Here is a 12,500-nt window from a genome sequence, read left to right on the forward strand (position 1 = left end):
AGAGAAAAAAAAAAAGAAAAAAATTGTGCATCTAAATCGACTGTCAGAAGCATGTCAGCTGGTTGCGCACCTAAATATGTTGACACCCGCGGCAAAAGTAAGGAGAGAAAGTTAGAGAGGTTGTTTTTTTAAATTGTATGTATTTAATCTTTTTTTTAATTTTTTTATTAACTTTTCAGGTTTGCAATTCTGTTATGTAGTAGTTTATTTGTGTAAACTCCAGATAGATTAGTACAAATTTTGTACTCACATTTTTATCATGTCATACATTTTTATTGTATTTACCTATACTTTTTATATACATTAATGCATTTTCATTCCTATTATTATTGTTAAAATTCCGCAAATTTTTTCAGTTGAAGGAAAATTCAAACTGCTGCTGTCACTGTCAAAGCATGGAAATATGGCACCGCCTTATAGATTTTGTTTACAGTGAAAACACAGAAAAAAAAATCAATGAATGAAAAAATTTGTATAGCCGGTATTCCCACCAATAAAGTAATATTTGAATAGAATACATTTTTCTGATCCATGTCGTATCTCATAACTGATACTAGTGATTGTTTCTCTGATTTACAAAAAAACAGTTAAAAAAACTATAAACCATACAGTCTTTTGATTGGCTCTTTGAGGAAAAAACGGCCCCATCCATCCATTTTCTACCATCTACCGCAGTCATTTTCAGTGAGCGCAAACATCGCAAACATTTTTTTAAATGTGTTCCTGTCAACTTTCTGCTTTGTGTCAGCTCCAAACTGTCCTTTCTTCTCGCTCTCTAAATTGCAGTTTACTTTCTTTTGCGCAGGTTCGGTGTATCGTGACGAGTTTGACCTGGCCATCCTTAAGCTGCAGGAGGACAATCGCTTAGAAATTCTCAAGAGGAAGTGGTGGGATGGCGGAAAGTGTCCAAAGGAAGAGGACCACAGGGCCAAAGGTTCGTCTTTTAGTTCATCTTCTCGTCCCTCTCATGTCCTCGTCTGTTCATGTTGTTTTGCCTTGGCTGTCTTCCCCATCACATTTTCTGCCAATCATCGCTCAAACCCTCTTTAAATTTCCCACCTGTGCTCCCACCTGTCTATGCTTCATTCAACGCTCTGCTTACACTCGATACCACTTCCTACTATCATTTGAAACATGTAAGTTCGCAAGCAAAATTTGTACCAATTTATAACTCTGTAGACAAACACCAGTTTACAAACCACAGTATAGAGTAGGGTTGTACGGTATGCCGGTATTAGTATAGTACCGCGATACTAATTAATCATATTTGGTACTATACCGCCTCTGAAAAGTACAGGTCTGATCAAAATGTCAACAAACGCCATTGGTGGATCTACACCTAACATCCACTGTAATGATACCAAGTACAGGAGCTTATCTAGTCGATCCTAATATGATTACGTCAATATTTTTTGGCATCACAACATCTTCTTTTGTTTTTGTTTTATTTATATTATGTTTATAAACTCAGGAAATATGTCTTTGGACACATGAGGACTTTAAATATGACCAATGTATGATTCTGTAATTACTTGGTATCGGATTGATACCCAAATTTGAGAGTAATGTAAATAATCCCAAACAACAGAAGAATAAGTGATTACATTTTAACAGAAGTGTAGATAGAACATGTTAAAAGAGAAAGTAAGCAGATATTAACAGTAAATTAACAAGTAGATTAATAATTCATTTTCTACCACTTGTCCTTAATAATGTTGACAAAATAATATGTAGATAAATGACACAATATGTTACTGCATATGTCAGCAGCTAAATTAGGAGCCTTTGTTTGTTTACTTACTACTAAAAGACAAGTTGTCTAGTATGTTCACTATTTTATTTAAGGACAAACGTGCAATAAGTAACATATTTTTAATGTACCAAAATATTTTTTTGTTGAAATACAGCCAATAATGCAATTATTTGTGGTCCCTTTTATTTAGAAAAGTACCGAAAAGTATCGAAATAATTTTGGTACCGGTACCAAAATAATGGTATCGGGACAACTTTAGTATAAACCTGTTTCATTACTTCCCCAATTTTCTAAAATCATTGAAAAATTATTTAACGGATTGGACAAATTCATGAATAAAAGTAGAATGCTCACGGTCAACAGATACGGATACAGAGCTAACATTCCAACAACGATGGCATTCATCGAAATAACAGAGGAAATTACTATTGCCATAGATTATTAACAGTGTTGCAGTGTTCATGGTTCTGACAAAAGCATTTGACACAAATAATCACAGTATCTTAATCAACAAATGAAAACTGCATGGCATCAGAGGGTTGGTCTTGAACTGAGTAAGAAGCTACTTCACCAACAAGAAGCAATATGTGAAGCTAGACCAGGGGTCGGCAACGCAAAACGTTGAAAGAGCCGTATTGGACCAAAAATACATCAAACTAATCCGTCTGGAGCCGCAAAAAATGAAGGCAACCTATGTTGTAAGTGTCTATATTAGCTATAATAGCCTACTATCAAAATTACCATGTGTCACAGGCTGAAGCAAATCTTCGTTGACAGAAATGTTGAAATGTAATATTTATTCTACACATTTTTACAACATTAGAAAGCATTAGTAAATCAGAGGCTACTCAGAAGGTGAGATAACGCCTGGAAATTATTGGCTTCTAATGGCCAAAGGTATAGATGTGTGTGTCCAAGTTAAAGGAAACTGCAGGCTGTCTTCTTTTAATAGATGTATTACAATCTTTGGCAAGCTAGGTAATATTTGCTGTGGTCTGGAACAACATGGCACACAACTGTCTGAAATGCAGCCAATATTACATAGAGATAATGTGTCATGAGACATGCAAATATAAATTAAATACACAGAGGACATAAATAAAGGATATCAAATCATCTCAAATATACCTACAAATCGAGGCATAATGATGCAATATGTACATACAACTAGCTTAAATAGCATGTTAGCATTGATTAGCTTGCAGTCATGCAGTGACCAAATATGCCTTTCTAGCACTCCAACAAGTCAATAACATCAACAAAGCACACCTTTGTGCATTCATGCACAGCATAAAACGTTTGGTGGACAAAATGAGACAGAGGAGTGGAAGATTTTACATGTAAACAAACTGTTGCGTCACTGTCCACACTATGGTGGGTTCAAGAACTGCCGAAATGAGTAGGACAAAACGATGTTCACCAAACAGTGTCATCAGTGAAGCATACACACAAACATATTAAACAGTGGTAGTTCTAACAATTGGGAATGTTTGTGTCATGTTTGTCCTCAAACAAAAAACGCACTAAAACAAAAAAATTATTTTTCCACCATCTTTTTCCATTTTCAATCCTTTTTAAAAAGTGTCCAGGGAGCCACTAGGGGCGGCACTAAAGAGCCGCATGCTAGGCGAACATACATCTACAGCGCTAAATATATATTATGGTGTACCCCAGGGATCAGTGCTAGGACCATAATTGTTCAATCTTTATACAAACAACATTTGTAAAGTTACAAAGGACTTAGAATTTGTTTGTTTTTTGCAGATGACACGTCTGTCTTTTGTTCAGGAGAGAACACACAGAAGCAGATACAAATAACAGAAGAAATGAACAAATAAAAAAGATAGTTTGACAAAAGCAGACTATCTTTAAACCTGAGTAAAATTAAAATAATGTTTTTTTGGTAACAATAGCAGAGAAAGTCAAACACAAATACATTGACAGAGTAAAGGAAAACACATTTTTGGGTGTAATAATTCAGTTTTCAGTTCAATTCAGTTTATGTGGAACATGCATACGATACAATGTCGTGCATCACACATTTCCAGTTGTTTCATTACAGCGCGTCCGAAAAGGAGTAGGAAGAATTATTTAATCCTACCCCTTTTCATACCATAGCAATTGTATCCCATTTCCTTGTCCTCTGTAACAGAACAGTGAATAAATAATAAATAAATAATACATCATAGTAAGTAAACAAATATTTAATACATAAATAATCTCTATATATAAAAAAAAGGTTCAAGATGTTCATCATAATTCTTATTCTGTGTACTTTGTGAACACTTGTAGTTTGAACAGTCTCTTAAACTGAATCATATTGGTGCTTGGTTTCATTTCTTTGCTTAGTCCCTTCCATCATTTAATTCCACATATGGATATGCTAAAGGTTTTAAGTGTTGTACGATTAAATTTAACTGGAAATCTCATATAAAAAATGTAAAACATAAAGTGGCAAATATTTCAATGATGGATAAAGCAAAAAAACTGTAGAAATATGGGGAAACAACTACAAAAGTACACTTCATTCACTAACAATGTTACAAAAAAAGATCAGTTAGAAATATACATATTGTCGGGTATAGAGAACATTTAAACCCTTTATTTATGGAATCAAAAATATTGAAATTCAATGATTTGGTGCATTTGCAAACAGCTAAAAACATGCACAAAGCAAATTATAACCTGCTACCCAAAAATGTCCCGCGATAATAACGCGATTACTATAAGTTATTTTAATGATGATCATTTTTTTTACCGTGTGACTAATGTGCATGTGTGTTGACTCTTTTTTTGACCCTCGGCCCGTTCCGTAGTTTGGGGAAATGTGTAATGTCCAGTTACTGATGAGCCACAAGCGAGCAGAAATGCAGAAAGAGAAGGGTACAAATATGGAAATATCAGGTCAAAAGCCATGTTAAATAATTCCACGGACAAGAAAATAGTATTCTATCTTCAATCGCCGTGAGACGGCATCATTGGAGCGAATGCCTTTTCTGCTTGTGGAGAGGAGGAGCTTCACGTCTGTTTTTGGATGACAGATGAGTGCATAATGTGCATTACTGTATTTTTCGGACTATAAGTCGCAGTTTTTTCATAGTTTGGCCGGCCGGGGGTGCGACTTATACTCAGGAGCGACTTATGTGTGAAATTATTAACACATTACCGTAAAATATCATATAATATTATTTAGCTCATTCACGTAAGAGACTAGACCAGGGGTCGGCAACCCGCGGCTCTAGAGCCGCATGTGGCTCTTTAGCGCCGCCCTAGTGGCTCTCTGAAGCTTTTTCAAAAATGTATGAAAAATGGAAAAAGATGAGGGGAAAAAAAAACATTTTTTTGGTTTTAATATGGTTTCTGTATGAGGACAAACATGACACAAACCTCCCTAATTGTTATAAAGCCCACTGTTTGTATTAAACATGCTTCACTGATTCGAGTATTTGGCGAGCACCGTTTTGTCCTACTAATTTTGGCGGTCCTTGAACTCACCTTTAGTTTGTTTCCATGTATAACTTTCTCCGACTTTCTAGGACGTGTTTTATGCCACTTCATTTTCTGTCTCATTTTGTCCACCCGACTTTTAACGTTGTGCGTGAATACACAAAGGTGAGTTTTGTTGAGGTTATTGACTTGTGTGGAGTGCTAATCAGACATATTTGGTCACTGCATGACTGCAAGCTAATCGATGCTAACATGCTATTTAGGCTAGCGATATGTACATATTGCATCATTATGCCTCATTTGTAGCTATATTTGAGCTCATTTAGTTTCCTTTAAGTCATCTCAATTCAATGTATATCTCATGACACACTATCTGTATGTAATATGGCTTCTAATTTGTTGCGGCTCCAGACAGATTTGTTTTTGTATTTTTGCTCCAATATGGCTCTTTCAACATTTTAGGTTGCCGACCTCTGGACTAGACGTATAAGATTTCATGGGATTTAGCGATTAGGAGTGACAGATTGTTTGGTAAACGTATAGCATGTTCTATATGTTATAGTTATTTGAATGACTCTTACCATAATATGTTACGTTAACATACCAGGCACGTTCTCAGTTGGTTATTTATGCGTCATATAACGTACACTTATTCAGCCCGTTGTTCACTATTCTTTATTTATTTTGGTGTTGGGTTTTATCAAAATAAATGTCCCCAAAAAATGCGACTTATACTCCAGTGCGACTTATATATGTTTTTTCCTCCTTTATTATGCCTTTTCGGCCGGTGCGACTTATACTCCGGAGCGACTTGTACACTGAAAAATACGGTACTAACATAAAATGTACATTGTTACTCAAACCGCTGTGATAAAATGGAATAAAATGTCATAAGTAAAAAAAGACTGTAGAGAGGAAGTCCCGAGTCACTTTTATCGGAGACTTTTGTTAAAACAGTGTTTTTCAACCTTTTCTGAGCCGAGGCACATTTTTTTCATTGAAAAAATTCTGAGGCACACCACCAGCAGAAAACATTAAAAAATGGAACCCAACAGCCGACATTATGGTTTGAATTCATATCCAACAATTGCGAGAACGACTTTTTATTCTCGCAATTGTTGGATATGAATCCAAACCATAACCAAGCATGCATCACTCTTGTCTCAAAGTAGGTGTACTGTCACCACCTGTCACATCACGCTGTGACTTATTTGGAGTTTTTTGCTGTTTTCCTGTGTGTAGTGTTTTAGTTCTTGTCTTACGCTCCTATTTTGTTGTTGATTGTCATTGTCATTTACGGATGTACTTTGTGGACGCTGTCTGCTCCACAGGCTGTAAGTCTTTGCTGTCGTCCAGCATTCTGTTTTTGTTTACTTTGCAGCCAGTTCAGTTTTAGTTCTGCATAGCCTTACCTAAGCTTCAATGCCTTTTCTTAGCGGCACTCTCCTTTTGTTTATTTTTGGTTTAAGTATTAGACACCTTTTTACCTGCAAACCATTGTCGTCGTTCCCGCCATCTGCAAAGCAATTAGCTACCTGCTGCCACCTACTGGTATGGAAGAGTATTACACGGTTACTTTGCCGAGCTCTAGACAGTACAGACACTCAACAATGGCACATTTGCGGATTATAATTACAAAAAATATTTTTAACCCAATTAGGTGAAATTACATAATTTCCCACGGCACACCAGACAATATCTCACGGTACACTAGTGTGCCGCGGCATAGTGGTTGAAAAACACGGCGTTAAAACATGTGAAGTCTCTTTTTATACCAATATAACTTTTTGGGGGGTTCAACTTAAAAAAAAAAATTAAAAAAAAAATGTATGTACTACTTGCTTATGTTCCACTCTACCCGCAGGTCTGGGCATGGAGAACATTGGCGGCATCTTTGTGGTGCTGGTGTGCGGCCTGCTGGTGGCCATCTTCATGGCGGTGCTAGAGTTTGTGTGGATGCTGAGACACACGCCGAGAAGCGAGGTGAGAGAGGATTATTTAACATGCATCTGTTTTGTCTCCCTCTGCCCCCACTGGCACCCTCACCCTGTCCATGGGGCTGCCAGACTCCTGCCCCCTGCACACACAGACACACACACACATGCACACATGTGACATGTAGGCGTCTTCTTCCAGACGCAATCAGCACAAAAACCAAAGATTTACCTCACCGAAACGACACACCTATGTGTATTATTCTCCACCGGAGTCCTAATATATTGCATAGACTGGAGTATGTCCTACTGAATGTCGTCAAGTGAATTAATGGTGCTGGCAGCCGTAGCCTTTTTTTCCATCACCTTTTGTTCAAGCTATTATAGCTGAAGTTATTTGGTAAGAGTAAATATTTGGTCATCGCTGTGATACAAATGAATGTAGCCTCGTGTTATTGCCGCTTTGCAGCCAGCTTTGCCTTCTTCCAAACAAGCTGTTCGCTGGTTTCTTACATTTAAAAAAAATAAATGTACCTACACTCTAGCAAAATGTGATATACTATGTGATGCCTTTAAAATGATACTAGATTATTGTTTTGGATTTTTTTCAAATGGACCACACTGTGATTTTTAATTCAATAAACATACAGTATGTGAATGTCAACTTGTGAGTCCTTTTTTTTCAATACTATAGAGAAGTGTTTCACTTCAAGGTGTCTGTTTTTGGTTTATATAATGTAAGCTTAATCAATCACTCAATCAATGTTTATTTATATAGCCCTAAATCACAAAAGTCTCAAAGGGCTGCACAAGCCACAACGACATCCTCGGTACAGAGCCCACATAAGGGACGTCGATGTGAATGACTATGAGAAACCTTGGAGAGGACTAATGTTGATAATTATTTTTGCAATGTTTATTATTATTTTGGTTGTAGTTTGCAGTGGTGTAGAACCGCACTCATCATACAGACTGGTGTTTTAAATACCTTGAAAAAACTCATTTTCATTGAGGGCCACATTGTAGTTATGGCTGCCCTCAGAGGGCCGCTTGTAACACTGAATGTTATATGAATTTGCCTATGCATTTGATTATTATATATCTTGTTTACGTACACGGTTAAGAACAAATCTGTATTTTTTTAACAGTAAAAAACTAGCAACTCAATAACCAGAATTATACTGTAAAATGTGTAGTGTTTTTTTGCGAAATATTACGGTAAATGGGAAAACATGGCATGGCGTAGTGGGTAGAACGGCCTTTATTATTATTATTATTATTTGTGTCAAAAGAGAAAATATCTTAAAGGCTGTGTATTGTATTTACTCAAATTTAAATGTCTTCCCCCTTTTTGTGCTATGAATCATATATACAGTACAGGCCAAAAGTTTGGACACACCTTCTCATTCAATGTGTTTTCTTTATTTTCATGACTATTTACATTGTAGATTGTCACATCAAAATTATGAATGAACACATGTGGAGTTATGTACTTAACAAAAAAAATGTGAAATAACTGAAAACATGTTTTATATTCTAGTTCCTTTTGAAATAGCCACCCTTTGCTCTGATGAGCTTCAAGCACACCTGTGAAGTGAAAATCCTTTCAGGTGACTACCTCTTGAAGCTCATGGAGAGAATGCCAAGAGTGTGCAAAGCAGTAATCAGAGCAAAGGGTGGCTATTTTGAAGAAACTAGAATATAAAACATGTTTTCAGTTATTTCACCTTTTTTTGTTAAGTACATAACTCCTCATGTGTCCATATATATATATATATATATATATATATATATATATATATATATATATATATATATATATATATATATATATATATATATCTTAATTAGATTATCCAAAAAATAGTGCTCGATACCGTGGTAGAGCGTAATATGTATGTGTGGGAAAAAATCACAAGACTATTTCATCTCTACAGGTCTGTTTCATGAGGGGTTTTCCTCAATCTCCTGAGGTTTGAGGAAAACCCCTCATGAAACAGGCCTGTAGAGATGAAATAGTCTTGTGATTTTTTCCCACACATATATATATATATATATATATATATATATATATATATTATAATTTTATTATAATTTTAATACAAAGCTGTTTGATGGCACTAGATTAACCCTCCCATTTTTCATGGGAAACAATTTTAACACAAAACTTTTCTTTCCAGCACCTTTCTGTTTAAATTGTTTCCTTTATACATCCCGTATTTTAATTTTCCTCAACAACAACAACAACAAAAAAAAGATAATAGGACTATCATTTAATTTTAAAATGCAAATGTTTGCAGGGGTGGTAAAGGTGTTAGCGCAATTAATCCAGCAGAGGGCGCTGTCTCACAAGTCAATTCTTATGCCCGCCGAGACGTGCTGTTTAACTGCACGTTACAACGCAGTAATGTTCTATAATATCTACGTGTAATTGTTTTATAACGTGTAAAACTGAGTTCCAAACGTTTTTCATAACTGTGAGAAGCATGTTATAGGGTTTGGAACAGAGATGTACAAACTTTTCACAGATTAAAAAAAAAAAAAAAATTCAACTTGTTTTTGTTACATTACACCTGTTAACTCACATATGTCAGAGTCAAGGCCCGCGGGCCATATCCGGCCCGCGAGAAGGTTTTTACGGCCCTTGGGATGATCTTGATTTATTATTAGAACCGGCCCGCAGACCGCAGATCTTTTTTTTTTTTTTTTTTTTTTTTTTTTTTTAGACCGCAGATCTTTTACACGCACCAAGCGGATGCCGGTCCAAGGTTCCGAAAGGGGGCGAGCGGCCCGCCGGGACGCGCCTGCCGGCCGAAGGGCTGCAGCCCGGCCGTCAGTCGCGGAGCCCGCCGTGCCACGCGCGCCAAGGGGGCGGGCCGAAACCCGGCCCCGAGGCCCTGAGACTTCTGCTTTGTTTCCCCAAACCGCGCGTCACCGCCGGGCCCGCACCACCGTCGGGCTGCAGCCCGAGCGTCGGTGGCGGAACCCGTCATGTGCCGCGCGCGCCAAGCGGAGCGGGGGGGTCAAGCGGGCCGAAACCCGCAGGCCACCCCCTCACCACGAGGCCCTGAGACTTCTGCGTTTGACCCCTACGCGCGGCCCGTCGGGACGCGCCCGCCGTCAAGCCACGAGGGCCAGCCGTCGGGTCGCGGAGCCCGCCGTGCCACGCGCGCCAAGGGGCGGGCCGAAACCAGCGGGGGGTTTCGGGCACCCAACTCGCCTCCCTCCCACGGAGGGAGGAGGGGGGTTTAATGTGAACATTACTGTGCAATCACATATTTAGAGTTTTTACTCAATTCAAGTTTAAAAGTTAAAGTTTAATATTTGTTTTCACTGCATGTTACTTCTCCTTAAACAAAGTGTTGTTTTTGATTTATAGATTTTTGCACTTTATTTTATTGTATTTCAATTTAATTATATTTTAAAAATATTTCAGTTGAGTGGATGATAGAAAATTGCTATTATTGTTTTTTTCTTTGAAGTAAATTTAGCCCACTTTTGCTAAAATAGAAAATATAGGCTACTGATGGTGCCTTGAATACCGGTTTCTTTCATTTAATGTTCATGTTATGGGGATTTTTATATAAAGGAAATTTGTCTTTTGTGTCTGTTGAAAATTAAAGATTACTGACAGAGCCATAAGAAAATATTGCTTTATTTATCTGATCATATTGGAATATATTTGTTAGGTTTTCAGTAGGTTCAATTAGGTTCACTAGACTATATGCGTCATTTAAAAATGTTTCAATGAACATTCGAACAGTCCGGCCCTCGGCTTGTAGCTAAATTTTTTATTTGGCCCTCCGTCCATTTGACTTTGACACCCCTGTGTTAACTCATTTATTCCACTTGTTATGATTTTTTTTTTTTTAGGGCTGTCAAAGTTATCTCGTTAACGCATACGATTAATCACATAAAAATATGTCAATCGTGTATGTACGCAGATTAATCACACTATTTATTTTGACCGTACATGCTCCTTTAACCGCGCGCGGATGGTTACCTAAGAGGCTGAGGGTTGTTATACGGTCAGTGATCAGGTCAATGCATATAGTGCAAGGGAGACTTGCTGCGGGGACTTAAGATAATAGTGTTTTGAGCAAATTAATCATGCAAGTTCGAGTATAACTGACAATGAAATTGTATTTGTGTCCAAATTTATTTTTTAAGATGATTTAAATATGTAAGTGTGATTTTGAAAAAAACAAAAAACCTAATTGTTCAACAGCACTATTTTTAGTACTTCAACTTACAAGGCTCCTGACTTAAAACACAGCACAGTTTCAACATGTAACATGCCTTTTAAAAAGAAAAAAATAATTTTAAAAAGTAAATGTACAAAAAAAATACAATTGAGATTTATGAAGTTATGTAATAATTCGCAGCATTTACACTGGAGAGTGGAATTCAATGGTATCTCCTTCCAGCTGCTTCTCCATCAAACACACCATCAGCAGCTTTTACATATTTTCATGGATAAATGTCCGCCGTTTAGATATTATTTTAACATTCTTGGTCGGCGTAATACTCAATCTGCTTCAGTATGGTGCAAACTAGCAGCGATACACTGGAATTCCTTGACGCGCTCGGCCATTTTTTGGATGATTCGTTTCTTTTAGTCAGTGAATATCAATTCCCGTGGTTGGAAAACAAAGTTATGTTGACCTCTATAGTTTTAAGCTAGTGCTAGCGAGTAAGATCGCTGTTTTGGTCAAATCTTACAGGTTTTATTGTGTATTTATTTGCTACGCCAACTAACGGCGGGGATTCTTTTTGTAACTCAAATGTTTGCTTGCAACTGAAGTGAATTAATTAACTCATATTATGTTCTACATATGGAGAAAGCAAACCACCAAGTTTAAGTAAAGAGTGGTATTTCAATTTGAGCACATAAATACATAAGGGCCCATTAGTTTGATATTCGCAGGTGGATTGGATCACTTCTCATAGGAAAGAGGCCCTAATTGGGACTTTGGAATGCCAAAGTGGTAGCCCTATCCTTGAGAAAAGACTACCTGTCTAGCTCAACGCCAACATTTGAGTTATGACTTAAAGCAGTTGTTTTCCAGAAACTTACCCACGAACATCTCCTTTTATGGTCAGGATGTGCTCTCCTGACCTAGCACACACCCACAGCTGGTTTAGCTTCTCCAAGTTAGGAGTCCTTAATTTTTTTAACCTAGGCTCCTCTGGGTACTGCAGACCTATTTAATGACGCTCGCTTGTAATAGAGCAACATTTTGTTCTGCGAAGCGTCTCCGACGTCTCTTTTGATCCAGCCGCACTGCCGTGTCATCCTTCTGTCTGGACGAGGATGACAAGCTCAAAATACACATCACAACTTAAACAACTTAAATCAACTTTTA

At 37.3% G+C, this 12,500-nt stretch overlaps 1 protein-coding gene across 2 annotated transcripts in view; it reads left to right on the forward strand.

Annotated features, from left to right (window-relative positions):
• grik4 (glutamate receptor, ionotropic, kainate 4) overlaps positions 1 to 12,500 on the forward strand; it is a 1,090,788-nt gene that overhangs the window by 1,076,875 nt on the left and 1,413 nt on the right. For both annotated transcript variants that reach the window (XM_062060216.1, XM_062060217.1), the window contains 2 exons: positions 806 to 934; positions 7,065 to 7,183. In XM_062060216.1, the coding sequence (XP_061916200.1) occupies positions 806 to 934; positions 7,065 to 7,183 (248 nt within the window). The remainder of the gene's footprint in view (positions 1 to 805; positions 935 to 7,064; positions 7,184 to 12,500) is intronic.

Source organism: Entelurus aequoreus, linkage group LG10, assembly GCF_033978785.1.
Source record: "Entelurus aequoreus isolate RoL-2023_Sb linkage group LG10, RoL_Eaeq_v1.1, whole genome shotgun sequence".
NCBI lineage: Eukaryota > Metazoa > Chordata > Actinopteri > Syngnathiformes > Syngnathidae > Entelurus > Entelurus aequoreus.